The sequence below is a fragment of the Larimichthys crocea genome, chromosome XXIII, assembly GCF_000972845.2.
Source record: "Larimichthys crocea isolate SSNF chromosome XXIII, L_crocea_2.0, whole genome shotgun sequence".
Classification (NCBI taxonomy): Eukaryota; Metazoa; Chordata; class Actinopteri; family Sciaenidae; genus Larimichthys; species Larimichthys crocea.
Genome location: NC_040033.1, coordinates 12288526 through 12308918, shown reverse-complemented (window position 1 = coordinate 12308918; position 20393 = coordinate 12288526). Strand labels below are relative to the sequence as shown.

The 20393-nt window shown below is 42.2% G+C and overlaps 1 protein-coding gene across 2 annotated transcripts in view; it reads right to left on the bottom strand.

Annotated features, from left to right (window-relative positions):
* sema5a (sema domain, seven thrombospondin repeats (type 1 and type 1-like), transmembrane domain (TM) and short cytoplasmic domain, (semaphorin) 5A) overlaps window positions 1–20393 on the bottom strand; it is a 117188-nt gene that overhangs the window by 61918 nt on the left and 34877 nt on the right. For both annotated transcript variants that reach the window (XR_003461587.1, XM_027274323.1), the window contains exons 3-5: window positions 14183–14282; window positions 11695–11740; window positions 2896–2958 (exon numbers count right to left, since the gene is read on the bottom strand). Coding sequence is in view for 1 of the 2 variants with exons in the window: in XM_027274323.1 (XP_027130124.1) it covers window positions 2896–2958; window positions 11695–11740; window positions 14183–14282 (209 nt within the window). In the remaining variant the exon portion in view is untranslated. The remainder of the gene's footprint in view (window positions 1–2895; window positions 2959–11694; window positions 11741–14182; window positions 14283–20393) is intronic.

Sequence of the window (20393 nt, the reverse complement as noted above, 5' to 3'; positions counted from 1 at the left end):
GCAGCGGGCGTGGGAGAGGACCACTCAGGATTAGTTTAGAAAATTGCCTTGGCTTTGTTGACTCGTCAAAAAGTGAAATGAAAGTGTAGCCTCTGATATGCTTCATTCGAGTATGTTTCTCGCTACATTAATCAATCCAAGCCACTTTTCTCTAAATTATGGTGGAGTACACGCTCACCACTCTTTTCTTGGCTTGCTCCTCCTCTGAGGTTTTGGCCTGGGTTTCTAGCAAACCACTCAGCACTTGGTCAAAAGCGCACGACAAATAAAGTGGGACGGACGGAGTGATTTATTGAGTGAATGATTGATTGCCACTGAACGCTGTGAACTTGCAACATTGCCGTCGGGCTTTCATGCAGCTTTGCCGGGGATTTCTATCAACAAAACTCATAGCAAGTGTAACAACGGCGGTAGTGAGTATACGTGTCAGAGAGTGGCATTTGTTTTTGTCCTAAGAAAAGGTAATAAACTCATAGGGTCTACTACATCTGAAAGAGGCCACGGCTCGGTCGGTGAGGGCCCCTCGTAGAAATTTAAAACCTTGTAAATCTGCTATTGTCTGAGCCACTCGTGGTGCCCAGGGCGACCTTCTCTCCCCTTCCTCCCCCCTCTCAAGGGTCTGATTTAGGACTGGAGGGCACTGTAGGAGAGATGGAGGAAGGAGGGGAAGGACTTTTATTTCCCTCTATCAAGATGGAGGTTGACTCATAAAACAACTCGTTTCCTGGTGCTAAGCACAGCCTAAGCATGTGTGCATGTGTGTGTGTGTGTGTGTATAGTAACACTTGTTATATATGTCTATATATCTGTGCTGTTTGTACAGCTCGTTATGTTCTGCACGCTCGTGTATATGTGTGCGCATGGGTGTAGGAGCTGGGATGGGATGCGTGGGCGCTGCATAATTCAATTCTTCTCTGCAGTTTGTTTCGACGGTAAATAACGGCATATTTAATATTTACCCAGCCTCACAGTCTTGACTTGTTTATGAAAACTTCCTGACAAATGTTCCACGTCCGTACTGTAATACAGAAGCTGTTATGCTTGGCTCTCGCATTATAAAACAAAACACAGGCAGCAATCAAGTCCTGTCAAGTCAATTTAACTCTCCTTTCTTCTCCCGGTTGAAATAAATCAAATACACAAGAGAAGAGCGGACACGTGCATAAAAAAGAAAAAAAAATACAATCACTTGTAAATTCATTCGAAGCACAGGCATGGTATCTGTGTAATAGCTTAAGTGATGGTATATTGCTGCTCGCGGGGCTAGGTAATAAACCATCGAAAGCCCTGTCAACAGCGGGAGAATGAAGTCTTTTAATGCTATTCTTAGCGTACAACACAAGAGCTGGTCCTTAGACAATAACAGTGAGCAAATTCAACTCTCAAGGACTGAGGTAGCTTAAGTCTGTAATTCACAACAGTTATCTTGTGCTGGCCAACCTATTATGGGCCCCTAACCACCTTTCACAGGAGGATAAATACACACACAGCAGTGCACACATACACACAGGGACCAGGGCTGGGCAGTTCACCTACAAGTCAAGTTCAGCCTCTTAACCAGCTGTTTGGTACACAAGAGTATGGAAGCTAACCACATACAAAAACATACACTTCTGCATAAAAAGAGCCTAAGAAAAACAATAGGAACTCTGCTTATACACGGTCCAATGAGAGTTGAGCTGCGGTTGGAGGAGCTTTTGACTTCACAACAAGTTGATTTGGATCCTTAAAGACAATCCCACGTAGGGTACAGGGATTCCCAGTGAGCCTGTTTGAGCTTAATAAAGAATTCTGTGTTGCTTTCAGGCTTCAATGTGTTTCATCATAACTTTTTTTTTTCATCTTTAAATTTTAGTTGAGCTGTTTGATTGATGCGATGTGTTCTTTAGAAAAATGTAATTTTCTCTAACCATTATGTTTGATGCACTGGTGGGAAAGTCAAACATCTGGGGCCTTCATTTACTGGTAAACAACATTCATTCATGTGTTATTTTTGTAGATAACCAAACCCACAGGGAAATGTTGTGAACAATCATCAGCTGTTTTCAAAGCTTGTAGCTTTGTAATTTCGAGAAGCGGTGGTGACAAATATTTGCTTTCTTCTTAGTGTTTTCATACATCAATACCACTTTATTAATTGTCTTCCAAAGTTCTGGAGGGAGCTTTGTAACGTCTAAGAAAAAAAAATAGATAGATTATCTATCTAGCTGTGCACGGACATTCAACCTTTAGCCAAGTTAGCAACATAGGACATGGACTGCTGGTCGGTGGTCAATCCTGTGATCTGATCCTGTGCGAAAATTGTAATTTGCCTCATATTTTATTGGTGTATGACCAAATTTAAGCAAAACTAATGAAGGTCCCATCATCCTCAGCTGTTGTTTGTGTCTAGTGCTAATTAGCAAATATTAGTTATGAACATTATACCTGCTAAACATCAACAACTTAGTGTACCAACATTAGCGTTCAGCCTTATAGAGCCGCTAATGTGGCTGTGAACTCTTGCATTATAAAAAGGGCGTGAAGTTTGAAATAAGTTGGCATTTAACAGACATAGAGGGTCTAACAAAGATATGTTTTTCAGCTGCATTATGGGAAGTGTAGTATGTAGGGCTTTTGTCTCTCACATCAAATTTAATGGAATACTAAATTGCTGGAACACCCCATTAATTGACTTTATTAAAACCAATTAGCTGCTAAATTACAACCATGAACCCATTTCATGAAATAAGCCTAAACCCTTTACAGAGGACAAGATGTTTTTTTAGTTTTTTTTTGCCAATACTGAAACTATGACACTGACACTGTGTTGTTTTTCTCAAAATAGAGACAAGAGTCTGATAAAGCAATATAACAGTGTGACATTTCAAAAACTCAGGCATCACTTTAACTCACCTCAGATTTTCCACGGCTGAAGCAGGCTCCCTTGGTGAACTCATCGCAGTGCCACTCAGCCTCCTGCAGAGAGAGAGAGAGAGAGAGAAGCAGCATTGAGGCTCCCGGTAAACCATCGAGAAGAAGAAAACATCAGAGACATTTGGCGCCATGTCACTATGAACCACTTTGAAGACCACTCAGGGAGCCCAAACACACTTTGGCCTGGCTCTCAACTGTGGAAAAAAAATCTACCTTTCTGAAATCATTTTGATGTCTGGTGACTTGATGTCTGTAGATAGCCCCCAATAAAAAATGGCACTGAAGACTTGAAAACAAATGTGAAAGATAACTGCGATGAGTTACATACACTGGCTCACAAACTGATTTCTGGGTGCTGACTATTCTTTGACATGTGTGGGAGGATTGGATTAAAACAGAGATGAATAATAAACGAATTTGACATTACATCGTCACTGTACTCCCATCCCACATACACACACTCACATGTACACACTTACAGTACCCACAAGTTTATAAGCCATGTTAAATACAGACATAGAATCCAATTAAGGTGCATACCAAGCTGAGACGAGAGGCATGTGCACACAGGGCTGAATGCCAATTTGATTTATGTGTGAGGGAAAAAGAGGGATCTTAAGACATAACACGAGAGTCCCCAGAGTAGGATGTCAACGTGATTTACATGTGAGGGAGAAACAGAGGGAAGCCTTTTACATTTTACTACAGGAGGGAGGGGAATAAAAAGATAAAACCTCGACTCGTCCCCTCCGAGGGTGAAGACACCGCCGTGCTCCAATTTCTACCGTTTAATTTCTGCGTGACCTCTGGGGGGGCTTTCTCATTGATGTAAGTTCTCTATTCATGAAATGAGTGTTGGCCTTGGGACAGCAGCGGGCCAGTAAGACACTCACGCTTGTGACAGGCAGAATTAGCCGTCACCGCCACCAGCTCTGTATGATTGGCAAAGAGAGGAATACTTAACAGAGAAACCGACTGGTGCAATAATAATGCCGAACACCGAGTCACGAAAAAGTCTCCAAAAGTAAAACTATTCAACTTCTTTCTCAGCCACTCGAGATACAACTTTCTTGTAGCAATATCTTTTGCAATTGGCCAGAGGTGCAGGACTCCACTCTCTTTGGGAATACAGTAAATATCGCTAACTGAAAGAGAATATTAGATTTCACCTTGATATCAGGACTGTTTTATGCCAGGACAAGAGGGAACAAGGAAAACTGAGCCCCCCTCAGCACTTAGGAGGACTTCTTTCATTTCCTCTTTGAGGAGGCTCTGGGAGTTTCCTCTGTGTGTTTTATGACAAGGCCTTTGCTTTCTGCCTCACTGGCCTTTGGGAGGTGTAGAAACACCCCATATGTACACACAGGCAGTAACAGGAGGGAGCTTAAAGGGAGGAGAGAGACTTCAGAGTGTGTGGTACTGTTCAGGGAGGATAAGATATGGAGTATTAATGGAAGCTGGCTGCTTCTCTCTTTCTCTTCTCAGTGTGTGTGTGTGTGTGTGTCCGTTCACATTCCAGGCCGAAGCAGGCTATTCTGGGGCCATGAAGCCACCACAGACACAAACCACACACATCAGCACAAGCAGCACAGCCTGCACACACAGCACCACAGTGCGTCCCAGAAGAGTTGAATATGGGCGCTGAAAAGTGCTTTCACTAATCACGAGGGAGGGAGGGGGGAAACCTGTTAATGGCCCGAAACCTTACTCACTCATGTTCAGTGTAAAAATCAATCATAATACGATGCAAAATTACAATCTGAGATTGCATTATAGGGAGCAAAGTGGTTGCTTTTATCATTACGGGGCGATTATGTGATTTATCATCATCTGGAATAGTTCAAAGCAGATTTTCAGAATGCTATATATTCCCATTACATCTTTAAAACATAAAATCTATGACTATCAAAGGACCTGATGTCCATAAGCCTGTAAGTGGGGATGTGCTGGCATCATTGACCATTAAAGCCAACTTATCTGACTCCCTTGCCTCAAATGGTCCAGAGTAAAGAACAGAATCACAGGCATGAAAAGGCAAGCGCCAGTATCATTAAGAAACATTAAAAGCTCATTAACATGCTATTGTTCAGCCATTGTGCTGATAAGATGAATCTGCCTTGAACAGAAACATGTTTGGATTGTGCTGTCGTTAAATAAATGCCCTTGGTTTTATCAAAAGGACATTTCTTTCTGTGTCTTTGTCACCTGGAAGGGACTGAAATGGAGACTTAGAGGAGAAACAAAGAAGATTAAAGAAAAAAGAGAGGACCCGGATTAAATTTAGTGAGCTGAGCATTGTGGTGAATTGGCCCAGAAGAAAGAAAAGAAATTCATCATGACACTATAATCATCTTTGGAGGAAAACATCCATTAGATTTTGTGGAAAAGGAAGAGATATACAGCTGTTAGGGGATAATTATGGTTTATTGCAACTATTTATTTTCATAGTTTTGGTCATTATTTTCATTGGGTATGATAGCATCGCTCTCACCAAAATATTGAGAAAGATCTTCAGCAATGTCTGAATTGAAAGGTCAGATGATCCGACAGGTTATAAATAGATATAATAGTGGATAGAATAGATACTTTATTGATCCCTTGAGGAGGAACTCAAGTTTTTACATGCTTCTTACCCAAAATACAACCACCACCACAAATATGGAGAGATGGGCAGCCACTTGGATCAGTTAGGGGTTTGGTAACTTGCTAAAGGGCACCTTGGCAGTGCCAGGGCAGTGAACTTGCACCTCTCCAGCTACCAGTCGACCCTTTATACTTTGGTCCATTCTGGGTCTATAGACAGAATAGAATAATGCAGCAGAGGGATTCAAACCCATGCCTCCATAGAGACTGGTGCCTAAATCCAACACCTTAGACCACTCGGCCACACTACCACTACTTGCTTTTGAAGTCACCCATTTGAAGCCTTGAGTTTGGCATCTTGTTTTTTTTCAGAGTCCTAAGTGACGATATTTGGAGAGTGTTGAGCTGGTGGGCGACATACTATGAGTTGGGCTGCACTTGGTTTTGACCTGAGGTGAGAAACTGGCAACATAATATCAGAATCTTGATTCATATTTGATTAACACTTCTCAGTTTTACAGTTCTGAGATCTGAGTTTCGTGAGCCTGGTGCGTTAAGCTGGACGGACTCACTAAAAAGAACTTGTCAGTCTGGTCAAGGTAGGCGCGCCCCAAAGCATACCTTGTTTTATCGTCTATTCTAAATGGGACCAAAATTTAAGCCATTTCTGTGCTCTGCCCACAAAATACACTGTCAATGTCTGTAAGGCAATATTAGTGTGGTTGCAACACTCTGTATTGAGGGTGATGATGAATTTCCCTAAAAGATTCCTTGTATTGGAAGAACTAAATGCAATAGAATTGTAAAAATCTGTAAATTCGGGCATATTTGTCATTTTTTTTGAGCCAACTGGCTGAGCTTGAGAAGGTCTGTAACGCACATGCTCTCAACCAACTTGGCCAGAAAAGGACTCCAGTGCTCATGCTTTATGGGCCAAAAAATGGATAATCTCACATTGTGTGTCTTGTTTGGCTTCATTGAGTAACTTTCATAGGATGTAAAGTGGCCTCCACTCTGGAAAACTGTGTCCAGTTTTCTTGCATAGAACAAACAGACGATTGTCTGATTGCTCCTTTTTTTTTGCCACGTCTGACAATATTGCAATACTCCTCACAGACCGCAGCTTGGTAAGTAGAGTCTTTTTATTACTAAAAGATACAGTATACTAGCCAAAACCAAAAAACAAGACCAACCATATAACCAACCAGAATAATCCCTTAAGCTAGATAAAGTGTGATTAAGATTTAGAGAGCGGCAGAGGGAATTTGGAATGGTTGGTGGCAGTCATTTGTTGCTTCAGGGAAGCTGAAGAAAAAAACAAAACAAAACACCTCTAAGATATGTTATGTTCCCTGCGTCCACCCTCTCTGCTGTCCCCTGTAATGGGTGCAATCCTCAGAGATGAACCATTGTGCTCACAGTCTAATCAGCCTTCGCACTGAGGGGCTATTGTCACCACGAGGTGGGTGCATGAGAGATACCAATGGAGAGAGTGGGCAGACAGAGAGAAAGAGAGAGACAGAAGAAAGGACAGAGAAAGGAAAATAAGGGACAAACAGACAGGAAAAAAAACAACAAAGAAAAAACAGTCCAACTTTGGACTCGGCCAGAATGAGAGAAACAGTGTGGGCAGGGTGAAGTAGCCAGTGAGACAGAGGAGGGAGCGAGGAGCTGAATTCCAAAACAGCACTGTTTCCAGACATGATATTGAATATATTTTGCATAAAGAGGGTCCAGAGAACACACTCACTGCTGACAGCTGTCTCGCTTTATGAAATGACTGGCTGTGTGTGTCTCATTACAAGGGGACGGTGGGCTGAGACTGAGAGCTGGACAAACCCTGTCAGGGAAATCTAATCGGTCTTATGAATAGCTGATATTACCTTTTGATGTGCTGGCTCAATATTTACTATTCAGACTGATGTCTGCTGATGTAAGCTGCTGAAAGATTTAAACGTGAAATTGGTCTTGATGTAATGTCTGAGCGAGGGTGCGGGTCTGATTCACTACACGTATCGTAGCACCATAAATAGACAAGTCAGTGTTGTAGTGATCCCTTGCTATGACCCTTTCTGCTCACAAAAGTCTTGCTTAAACATCAGACACCATAATATTGTTCAACGTGCCGTTATCTGCATCTCCAATCCCACTGATGATTTTTATTCTATGCATTTAAATGGCCGAGTTAGCAGGTTCTAGTAATTGAATTAGCAATGCTTCCACAGCTATGGAGGACGGTTTCTGTTAGCCACTGATTAGCAGGGCTAATTGTCTGCCTGACAAAGTGTAATTGCAAGAGACAGGCCCATAAAATACAACATGTGCGACTGGAGAGAGCCTTTTGTTTTCTTTGGATTCCCCTTCCTTCTTAACGACACAACAATACGAGGGGACGTGAAGAAAAATGGAAGCACAATATACATCTCAGCACCATCCACTCTCTATTGGCAAGGGGGGCTGTTATGGATAGTGTTTTCATGCGCCAGTGCAGGAGGAGAGAGAGAGACTCTGGAGTGAATATCTACTATTTTCCTCCTCCTCTGGAGCTGTATTGAATGGTGAACAATGCCAGCGATCCTCTTCATCCCAGTGCGTATTGACTAACGCTGTGCCACAGTGTTTCTGTTGAAACTCAGCCTCAGTGTCTGCATCCTGTTTCGATTGCGCATGGAAAAACAAGATAATATTGGGTTCTAAAAAATTCATTCTTTATTTCTTTATCGATGTCAATTTGATGTTCATTTCTTTTTTCTTTATTTATTTATCCCTTCTTACATTAGCACCTTTACTTTGGTTGTTATGAGTTAAACAAGCTTTTTATTGTGCATGCAAATTAGACACTTTGGGCTTTCAGGACCAGCAGAAAGTGTGCAGCCTGTTATTAGATCACGGAGGGGGGAGGAGAGCGGAGGATCACTGTATTAGTGCATTCAGCGATGTCAAAGGACATTATTTGGGAAGCTCACGGGCAGACGGACAAACAAGGCTGAGTGGTACATCGAGCCAATTTGGTCATTCATCAGCACAATGGCAAATTGAACACAATGCTAATGCAGAAGGGCCAATTCATCAGTGTTTGTCCCCTCTCTGCAGTAGACTATGGAAGGTGGATAATGGTGATGCCAGCGTTGATTCGACTGCCCAAGGTTGGCAGCTGAGGGCAGGGAGCTGAATGAGGGACAGAGGGCGTAGAGGGCCGACACTGAACAGATGTGAAATATAAAGTAGAATTAAACTGTAGATAGAGGGAGAATATATTCCTATATTGCTGATGTTTTTATAGCTTATTCTTTGGCCGCAGTGGCTCTAAATGTCTCGTTAGTTGTGCATGCTGCAGAGTTAAGTCCTTGTCTTCTTTTTGTTCACTTCAGCTGCACAAGTTTGAAAGTGGAGCAAGAAGAGTATCAACCTTTTGTACTTGACAGTGTTTTCCAGATCAGTGAGGAGGAGGGTAGAGGTTGACAGCGAGAGAGAGGCCTCTTCAGGCTGTTGAGACACTGCAGAAAAAAAAGCTTTAAGTACCAGATATTAACGCCAATCAAGACCATATGGAAGGTGACTCTTCCCACTTCAGTCCCTGGTTGCTTTCACTGTGAGTACATACTAGTACATACCATAGTTCATGTAATGTGAAAGTAAATTTAATTATTTTTGTGATTCCTTGTCATATAAACAAACTTTTATAGCTCTCATAAGTGACTGAAGCCTTTGAGGGACTGACTGAAGACCAAGTGGGAGGGGTGGCCAGAAAAGACACACAGGCAATGAAAGCGAGGTCCTCTCTCTCTCTCTCTCTCTCTCTCTCTCTCTCTCTCTCCAACTTCCGATGTTCTTGGCTCTTTTCTGTTTTTTATTACCTCCAAGCAAGGAGGACATTTACTGAGGAGATTACGGTTGCTGGGCTCAGGCTCTATCGATCTCCAAGTCTTCAACTCGATATGTGCAGTAGAGCGGGTTAGACCAGCAGTGTTTAGCTACCACACCAATGTCGCTAAACCTTCCATAATGCAATAATAAAACTACCAAGTTCATTTTCTGCCTTGCAGAATGTTGTGAAAACAACTCAAATCATCCTGGAACCAAGGGCAGGAGAAGTGGGTGGGATTCATTTTGCCTTCATGCAGCAACAGACCTTGGTGGCTGTTTTCATAAATGTTTCATGGACGTACATACAAGATGAGATCAGCCTGTCATCGATCATATGGTAATTATATCCACCTCTTTAGAGTATTATAGGCTATTTGTATTACGCCGACTCTAAGCCTTGTGCTCTGTCAAACCATACACAGCCCTCTTAGTGCTGCCAGCCATGCAAGAACAAATCACTGCCACTGGGCGTTATCTGACAGGGCTGATACATGGGGATGGGGTGAAATCACAAAGACAGGCGTAGGTGTAGCTTTTAGCTTGTTTTCCTTCCACAGGAAAGAAAGAAAACCTCGGCAAGTCTTCGGCGAAACCGAAATAAAGCGCGTTAAATTACTAAGGACTGCTTGCGCTCCAACTTTCTTTGTTCGCTCCTGCACTTTCGGTACAACGTTCCCTTGTTAATCTATTTGATCAATCAGGAATGCATGTAAAGTGAGTGGAACAATGGTGCCAAGGGGGAAATCTATTCAAGTCTTTCATATCCAACAACAATAACAATGACAAACATATGTAAACCCAGCCACAGAGGCAACCAAATCTCTGTGTAATGAATCTCCGGTTTTATGCCAGGATGAAAAAGGAAGAGGGGAAGAAAACGATTTCAGAGAGAGGTGAAAGGAAGAATAGCACTTCAGCAGTTGAACTTGGCCTTCCCCTTGACTCTATATCCCTGGTCCAGTCAAATGCAAAGCAGGGACTAGTGCATAGGTCAGCATAAATTGGCTCCAGGCCTTGGCAGGGATTACCAGGTCCTATTCTCTTAAGAGAAGATGTCTTGGAGAAGAGTGGTTGATTGGGTCGGTGGAATCTCCTCGCCGATTCTGCAGCGCCAGCCGAGCGCGGGATGAAATAAAGAAGGAGGTATGACTGGGCGCACGGATGACACAGAGCATCTTTTAAAAAGCATCTGTGTCCCAGTGAGCGGCCACAAAAGGCGAGCGCTGCATGAATCCTCGTCTCTCTCCGTGGGGGGGTTCTCTTCTTTGTTTCCTCTGTCTGTCTCACTGCTCACTGGTTCCTTTTCATGTGCCGCGCTCCACCACTTCCCATCCAACAAGTTTAGTCTTATTTCATCTGACCGTATTTCTCATTTTGCCTAACCAGACGGATTTATATCAACCCCGCTCCCTCCGGTTTCCCTTTTGTTGCACCCAGCCCATTCTCCCTCCACTGTTTCTCTTTCTCTTTCTCTTCGTCCTCATCCTCTCCCCTGGTTTTCTGGGGTGTAAATGGCAAACACCAGGAGTTGTCCAATCATCAAAGAAGCCTTGCTGCTACCACTTAGAAATAAACCCGTCGATGTGTCAGTGTTTGTATAGTAACTCAGTGGGTCACAAAATGTTTAACTCCACAGGAGCATATCTGAGTTTATGTGAAAAAAGAAGGAAAGTGAGAAGATGCAGAGAGAAATTAGAATGACAGACAGAAAAATGTAATTGCAACCTTGACCATATGTCATATATTCATATTTATTTATGCATGTTTTGTGTAAATCTGTTATCTTAAGCAGAAACTCCTGCACCAAAGTTACTATTCTTTAATTTCTGTTTAGTATTTCAGACCATGGTTCTCTCCTCTGAATATTTTGACCTTGCTATCTTGAGGAAAACAGCAGAGTTTAATAAAAATTTTGAAATTATATTAGAGAAATTGCACAAGGTTTTAATACCCTAGAAAAAGCGAAGAAGTACAGGTGCACAGCATATGTTATGTTCCAGTTTCAAACTGGATTTAAACACTCTTTACCTCCCTCTGTGTATCAACCCACAGCAAGGCCGACCAAACCCACTGTCACTCCACCAGATGGGAAGTTGTTGTGACATCTAAAATGTTAAACCGTTTTACTGTAACGGCTTTAAGTTGTGGGAGCTGGCAGCATGCTACGACTACAGCACGCTGTTTGTTGGAGGTAGGCAGTGCTCGGGATGCTAGTGCCAGCGTGGCTGTAAGAGTCGTATGAGCAGACAGGGTGAGGAGATAATGTGAGGAAAAAATGTTGAGTCAGTCCGAGGGAGAATAAGAAAGAGAGAGAGAATTAGCACTCACCTGGATCAGCGTCAGGTCTTCCAGATTGAGCCTGAAGAGGTGATTTCTGAAAAAAAGAAGAAGAAGAAGGAAGTATGTGAGGTGATGGAGATGTTTTCTTTAACTAAACCAAGAAAAAAAAAAGTCATGGATATTATAGCATCTCTGCTCAAAGGCCAATGCTCTGTACACTTTTTATCTTTGTTTTCTTTCTTGGTCTTTCATCCACTCTCAATACATAGCGCCACCAGAACAAAGACATTCCCACCTCAAAAAGACTTACAAGTTGAGGGTGATGGTTCACAGGATGTCGACACACTTAAGAGTACTCAAGCAATTTAGGATACACTTCAGTCAAACTCACAATATACAGTCTCAACCTGTCACCTATATTCCCACAATACAACTGACCTCCAGCAGTTAAAAATGTGTGTTTTTTATGTTAGCTAATAAAATCTACAGAGGTCACTTCTTTCAAACTCCACACCTCCAGATTTTCAACCAACCCTGCCTCCAGTGATGTCACTTGAGGCAATTTATCCGATTTTTGCACAGCTATACCTGGAGTCACAAAAATAATTCAGACAACTTTGATGTGTAAAATCAGTGGAGCTGCTGCATCTAAAGCTTCCCCACTTGGAAGTTAAAACAAACCCTTTCATTGGTGGCATAAGGAGTTCAGTCTTGGGTGCTCACAGGGACCGAATTCAGTGGATGGTTGGATTCAACACCTGCAGCAAATGATGGACCCCAAGGTTATGCCGACCCATAATTGGGAGACAGAAAGTAGACAAAGCAATGCTAAACTGTTTTACAGTGCGCTCCTGTCTCCTGGAGTTTTGCGCCTACAGGAAGAAGGGAGCAAGAAAAAAAAAGATTGAAAGAAAATCAAAGCCTGGCGGTGAAACCTCACTCTAATAAGTGCCTATCCTGCCTCGCCTGAGGCTTTTCAAATTTGCACAGCACAAACAAAACTGTTTCGTTGGCATTTCCAACTTTTCCAGAAACATTAGGTTCTAATGAATGCCCTCCCAAGGGGAATATTTAGTATATTGACTAACGACGTCTCAGGCTGTCTACTAAAACCATTAAACACCATTACTAGAATGAGATCACATGAAACTTGACAATTAAGACTTAAACCATTATTTATTATGACTTTTTTTACCCCCTTGACATTTCTACATTATCCATATTTTGTAGTTTTTCTACCATAAGCCAATTATGATCCAGGAATATTGTCGGCCCATGCCACCAAAGGAAAATCATCTTAAACATTCAAGAAAAGATTTTTATTGTGTTGATTAAAAAAAAACTGTTTTGCAGGCAGAGATTTTGCAATAGCTCTGACAATAACCCATAATGTGTTTTTTTTTCATGAAGTAGATGTCTCATTTTAGAAGTAAAAACCTTCAAGCGTGTCCACACACACACACACACACACACAAACAAACACACAACCACACACGCGTATGAACAAACCCTTTCGCAGAGATCTATCAATCTCCTGAAGAGTGGCTATCAGCCAGGTCGCAGTGTGGCCGCGGCCCCCTGTTTTACTGTATTGATATTTGCATCGATCCTCCTTTCCTTCCATTATCACTCATACTTCTAAGGCAGCCTGCAGCCATCCATCTAACCACATCGCCTTTCACAGTTAGACACTCAACAGCCATCGAGTTGGCACCGAAAATTGAACTAAATCTCTTATTTGATTTTTTTGAGTGCTCCAAATACCATGTGTTGATAGAATTGGATTAGTTTTAGCTAAAAATAAAAGATTGCCAGCGAATATATATTGCGTTTCTGTTGTAGATTACATTACATTAGCACAATTTTTCCAGCAGTTTCAGTGGGAATTCACAAACTTCTTCGACCTTTACTCTTTCTACATCCACACTTTCCCTGATTAGCCTTTTCCATCTATGTTCCCGCGGTGCATTAGTAAATTCCCTGGGCTCACTTTGTTTCCGTTTGTTTTGCTGCTCTCCTTCCTGCTGGCTCCTCTGTTGTCTGCCGTTCGTGTTGTTGTGAGTGTTTTCTTTCTATTGACAACTAAGCCATTAAGAAAAGTGCAGAGCGCTCTTCATCAGCCAGAGACTCACACAGTGTGAATGTTTACACTCAGTCCTCACACACAAACACACACACGGGCTTAAATTTGATCACATGCATGCATGAACGTTGCAAAAAAAAAACGCACTGTTTATCGCCAAATGTGTTCAATCCCTTTCAAATTCAGTGACTCAATCACAGAGGAACTGCAGACACATCCACATGCACACACTCTCGGCTAGGCTTCACAAGGACAGTAGACTTGGAAACAATCAACAAAGCCGTTTTTTCTCAGGCTTTTGAAGACATCTATAGAGAAACTGATCATTACTCATGCAACGCACCAACAAACACTGAAAAGAAAACAATGGGGAGTGACCGACAAGACAATAAAAAGACAGACAACAAAAAGAAAAGAGAGAGAAGAGAAAAAATAAACTCAGATATGGGTTACCTGGCACCGACGATCAGTTCGTTCTGGCCAGGGTCAAAGGTCAGCTGTGAGTAATCCACCGTGCCCTCTGCCTTGAACCTGAAGATCCACGGCTCCATCTCTGCCAAAGACACCGCAGGACACAACAACAGTTAGCCAATGAGAGCGCAGAGTTTATGGGTGCAGATGACAGCTGTGTTGATGAATTAGCTGCTTTCAAAAGGCTGCAGTAACTTTTCTCAAGACACTCAGAGAGCGAGGTCCTTAAAGGCCAAATTTATAGTAGCAGTAAGTGTCTGCCGCTACTGCCTTTGTTCTGATTTTTATCTTTCCTCCAAACTTCCCTTCGTGTTTAGTGATGTCATGTAGCATTTGGAATGTAAATACCAAAGCAGTAGGTGTGTTTCAGACTATAAATAAGATTTTAGTTATAGGGCAGTGATGCTGTATTATTGGCAGGTGTGAACAGTTGTTTCCATACATACAGTAAAACCTGCAATAATAGACCGAAGAGGAAGGAATAATTACATATAATGAGCTGCGTGGGGGGTCCATGTACCTGCCATATACAGTAAGACACCATATCATAAACCAGAAAAAAACACATCATACCTGAGCAAATGGACAGTAATGTGAGGGGAAACACTGAGACCTACAGTGGTGGAAAGTACTTTTGCTCAAGTATCAAAGTACAATAAGATGTATTTGTGAATTTTTATGCTTTATTTCAGCAACAGTCTTACACAAGGTGAGAATAAACAAGTTTGGGATGGAAGCACACAAAGCGTAATGATAAAACTTGTGCTGAAGGGAAACTCTTTGTGCTTTCTGTTCCCACATGACAGGAACAAAAAATGTAGGCATGCAAGTGTACAGTGCTTTACGGCTTAGAAACTTTATGTGAACTTTCAACAACCTCAACAAGCCAATGAAAATTGCACATGTTTCTGCATCGATGAACTTTCATTTTATGAACAAGTGGGAATCAAAATCATCTCTGCTCGGTACAGTTTTTGCTTGTACAGACTGTAAAGTCCTCTTGGAAATTTTCGGCAAACCTGACTTTGACCCATCAATTGTGTGTTTTTTCTTTCAAAGAAAACATTTAATTTAATTATAATTCTGTGTTATGAAGAAGTGCAAGAGGAACATTTGATTTGTGTCAAATATAATGTGTTATTTTACAAAAAGTCAGATTTTCTAATCAAAAGTCCTCAACAAGGAGGCATTCCTCCCAGCCATGATACAAATACCAGCCCTCTTACTGAAGGAAATGAAGGGGAGATGGAATAAAGAACAAAAATGCTCAGAGCTGTCCTTGTTTGATAAGGTCACTCATTCCAAAAAAATCATTTTGCACGGTTCACAGTACTCTTTCATTAGTGCTCTCAGACCTGAGACCTCCAATTTATAAGTGAATGTGTACAAAACAGTGAAATTCAATTTCTTGAGCAGTCCCTTGATTTCTGTAACCCATCACCCCTGTTGATTTCATAGAAGTGTATACGGCTGAAGATTTGCCTTTTATGGATATTGACCTTGTCTCCTCCAGGGTGTAGTATGTTGAATACGTGCCCAAATAAAAAGAGAGCAAGAGAGATATCCCAGACAGACACTGACATCTTATCCACAACATGTCTTTTCTCATGGCGCCCAACCCATTAACCCCTGACCAATCGACTCACAGGCCCCCACCCATGGTTGTCGAGCGATGAGGACGGCCTGTCTACCGTCTGGTTATCCGATAGGTTTAGTCAAGGGTGGTCAATCAGTCATGGTGATGTGTTTTCTCCTTCACTCATCACATGCTTGCACTGTAGTCATAATAACTTACAGTACTTTATACACAGGTTGGATTACACTTTCCAAAAATCATTACCTAATTGGATATTTTCTCCAGCTAGGTAGTAATTTGTATTTTTAAATAAGGTGTTGGAACTCTAACAAGGTGGAATTTTTAGCAGTGGTTGCCACAGTAATTTCATTCATCGCTACATCTGTGAGCTATTCCCAGATAAAAGAATTTCAAAGGGACTTCTTTAATTTACCAGGGAGCTTTCCATCAGGGCTGGAACAGAGGGCGAGGACAGCTTGAATATCCTCCTCGAAAACACATTATCTGCTTCTTCAGGCACACCTGTCAGACAGCGTTTCAATGAAAGCACGCTCTCCCTTCTTCACCGCATCAAAAGCAGGCAGTTCAGGTTTCTGTGACAAACGTGGGATTTCAAGACGAGGACAAACAGAGCAAAGAAAACGGGAGCTTCCAAAGAACATCTGCCTCCTCCAGCTCACGTAGTGGGACCAAACTCTGGCTCTCCTAACAAAACAATATCATCTGCTGCGAGACAGCGCCACTGTATGTGAAGCTGTTTCCCCCTTGTTCTCTTTCAAGTCTCCAGTGACAAGTACAAGGGAACTGCGAGAGGAAAAAGCGCCCTGCGTCTGGTTTCGCAGCGCTTATACATTTTCATTAGCCGCAGTGAAATAAATATCTGGGAGATCACGACCAACTTCACCCCAGAAGAATTCATTTTGCTTAATGGCTGATGCTCTGCTATTTCTGGAGGGACACACAAAGTTTTGGATGTGCCAATCCTTTGGCTCCACTGGGCTTGTTTTTCACGCCATCGAGAGGATCCCTGGAATACAAATGTAGCTGTGACACCCCCCGGGGGGAAGACGGCGCTTGACGAACCCAGTTTCTTCCCATAAATCTCTCTGACTCACAAGGGGAGGCTCGCTAACGGGGTGATGGAGTGTGTGTGCCTGGTTGTGTGAGCGTGTGAGATAGAAAGAGAAAAGAGAGGGTGTTTGTTAGCAAAAGGGGCAAAAGGTTTTAATTGAACACAGCAGCACTCAAAGGATTTATGGCCTTTTGCGACAAGGCCAAGGACTATTCCCAAACCTTCATAACCGGTGTGGATCGGCCCTCCCAAGGCTGTGAAGCTTCACAAAGTCAAACTCATGGAGGTTTAGCAGATCATAGTCGGGGGTTTACTGTATTGGAACCAAACTGTGGCACACTTGGAAAGATGTTTCAAATAACACTGCAGGATGCTGGTTTCGCTTCACCACCGAGACTAATCACACCGATTTGAACTCTGATCTCACTTGTGATATTTATTTGTTTTTGGATGGGTTGTAATAGCTCATTTTAGGGGCACCCAGGGAGGTTTTTATGTTTTATGTTCCCATAAAACCAACCTTGTCATTAACCCTGCATAAAAAAAAAAACAGTAGGTCAACCTCCGGTTAATAAATGTGCCGCCCCCCCACCCAGACAAAAAAAAAAAATCCTATCCTTATCTCACTTCCTCGACTGCACTTTAAATGCATGCGATAATGTAATCACATCATGGCCATGCTTGTACAGAAGCTGCCTGAATCAGGGGGATTGGCTGCCGATGAGACGAAGGCATAATCACACACACAGACACGCGTGCAGCCTAACCCACACAGGGATTGGGGTGAAAATGGAGCCAGGGCTGAGGGCCAACATGAAACCAGTGAACACCCTCCTCCCCCTCCGTTTTCTCAGTCGCATCTTATCCCCTTAACCCCTGTCTCCCTCCTCCTCAAAATAGAACAGCCCCATCACTCACATCCCGTTTGTTATTCCACGCTCTGACACGGAGCAGTTGACACAAAGACAAAATGACAGGATGAATAAATATTTACACCCTGCATCAGAGGCCACGCCAGTCTTCCGTGCGCCAGCGCTGAAAGTTAGTGCTCTACAGTACTGGCAGGCAGGACGGCAACAATGGGAACATGTGGAACCAATTCTGAAACATGAATGGTTTTTCTTTGAGTAGTGTAAATAGAGTGTGGCAGCAGGCGCTCGCATAAATGAAGAGCCAGTTCGCTCTAAATGCAGCCCTGTGGTACTGGGCAGCAGAAAGAATGGCAACTATTTGGTCAAGTTGATGTGAGGAAATGATTTGGCCGAGCGGTCGAAAAAACAAACACCTGCTCAGTTTGAAAATGTCTAAAGCGAAAGCCAAAGTTGAAGGCGTGTATGTTTTCTTCCTATTATGTTATTTCAAGCAAGAAAAACATGCACATTTTGCAGCCTACGACTCGGATTACCGTGCCAGTGCTGTGGCCCCGAGTGCAGCAAGTGAATCATGCAAAACAAACCACCGTGAAACCACAAATAAGTGTCCAATAAAATATTTAAATCTAATGTGCATTTAGGAGTGGAGTCCCATGGTTTGGAGGGGTGCTGGAGAGGAGACAACCTTTTAACAAGATGACCAAAACTCTTCAGGCCACTTGACAAGAAAGAGATGAAAGTATGGAAATGACATGTGGGACTTTTATTGCAGCGGGTAAATGAAAGACGTACAAATCCAAAAATATGGACAGGCCCTTCTTCATGCCATCGGCAGCCTGTCATCCATTAAAATAAAACATGGCTAGAACATAGCTGACCTTAGACATGAATAGAGCAGAGCCAATGTTTTGAATCGAAGCGAAGAAATCCCTTTGGAGGACTTTAAATTTAAAATTACTCCCAAATGACCAATTAAACGATTTCTGATACTAGTTTTAGCCTGTTGCATTTATGAATGCTATGAGACCATTTGTTGTTGTTGTTTTTTTTTGTTTTTTTTTCTAGCTTTCACTCCCCTCTCTCTAACGATGTGTTAGCCGTTCAGGGATGATAAAAGCTCAGCTCAGTCTGTGGCTGTAAAACAAGTCTGCCGGTTCCACTCCTCAGAGACATGGCCCTCAGCTTGGCCTGTGAAGGCATTGTTTACACCACAGTTTATAACCTTTAAAAGCCTTCAAGTCTACACCCAGGAACACTTGTTAAATACAAACACTTTATTAATACAGTATATCTCAAGGGTTTTGAGCTACAATAACGCGACAAATGCTCGGTCAGAAAACCTTTGCCAAAACATATCATATACCAAAATAGGGGTAAAGTCTTTCGACACCCCTTCCTAAAATATTCTATAAATTACACACATTTACATTGGACCTCTGCTGAAGCTATATTCAGACCTGTTTTGGTGAAAGCGTACCTTTTGGGTAAACATTTTGAACGTAGCTGCTGAACTGTACAGTGTACTTTCTTTCTGAAACCCTACATTTCTAAAACCGCCACACCAAGCAGAAAGCGGTCTTTAGACTATAGCATCCTTGCACCACAGTAGCAGTTCTGTCAGCCAAGTGTTATGCCAAGTCCGAAAACCACCATCCCCAGTGGGGTTAAACTCATGTGAGCCACACCCTGCCACAGTCAGGCCACAATCACACAGAGAGAAAGAAACGCTGTCACTGGAACACACTCAGACAAACCTTGACCTTGGCTTCTCATGACGGGTCACGACCACTCTTTGAGCTCTGCGTTGTTTAACTCGTTTTTCACCAGATCAGCTGAGACTGTGAGCCTGCTGAGACTGTTTTGGTGAGTTGATATATTTCACCTACTGTCACCCCCAACCTTGAACAAAAGGAGACAACGTTTCTCTGCCAGAATAGATTAATCTATCTGCTGTTAATTAATCTGTTTAATATTTCTTCCAAGTCATTGTTCAACCTCTAAAATGTTACAAACTTTTGAAAAATGAACATCGGATTGTCTCAGAGTCCAAGGTGATGTTTTAAAATAACTACCAGCAGTCCAAAATCCTAAATTTGAGAAGCTTAAAGCAGATATTTGACACATGAATGAAAAACATTCGGTAGATCAATTTTCTTTTTTTGTTTCAGCTTAGTGTTTACTAGTTTAGGTATTAGTTTTATTTCTGATTTTATTATAATATGGGGTGTCAGGGGCAAGATTTAAGAAGTTCAGAGAAGCTATGACAATACAATACATACTTTATACCAGTATCAGTTTGACTCACATATTAAAGTGTCAACAAACATGCCCTAAAACCTCCTCATGCTTCTTGCAGTTTTTAGTTTAGATATGACCTCTGTAGGGTACTAGGTCTTTATGCTAAGCTAAGCTAATCAGCTGCAGGATGTAGTTTCAAATTTAGTTACATTAGAGTGGTATTGATTTTCTTATCTAACTCTCAGCAAAGATATGAATAGGTGTATTTATGTATTTATCAAAATGTCAAACTACATTACATTACTACATTTATGTCCTAGCTGTAAGACCCAAGGCAATTGCCTCTAAATGTATGTCCAAATGGATGAGCCAGTAGAGTGGGAGTGTTGTGCTGTTGTGATCCGCAGGGGTATGTTTAATGTGTTTGTAGTCCTC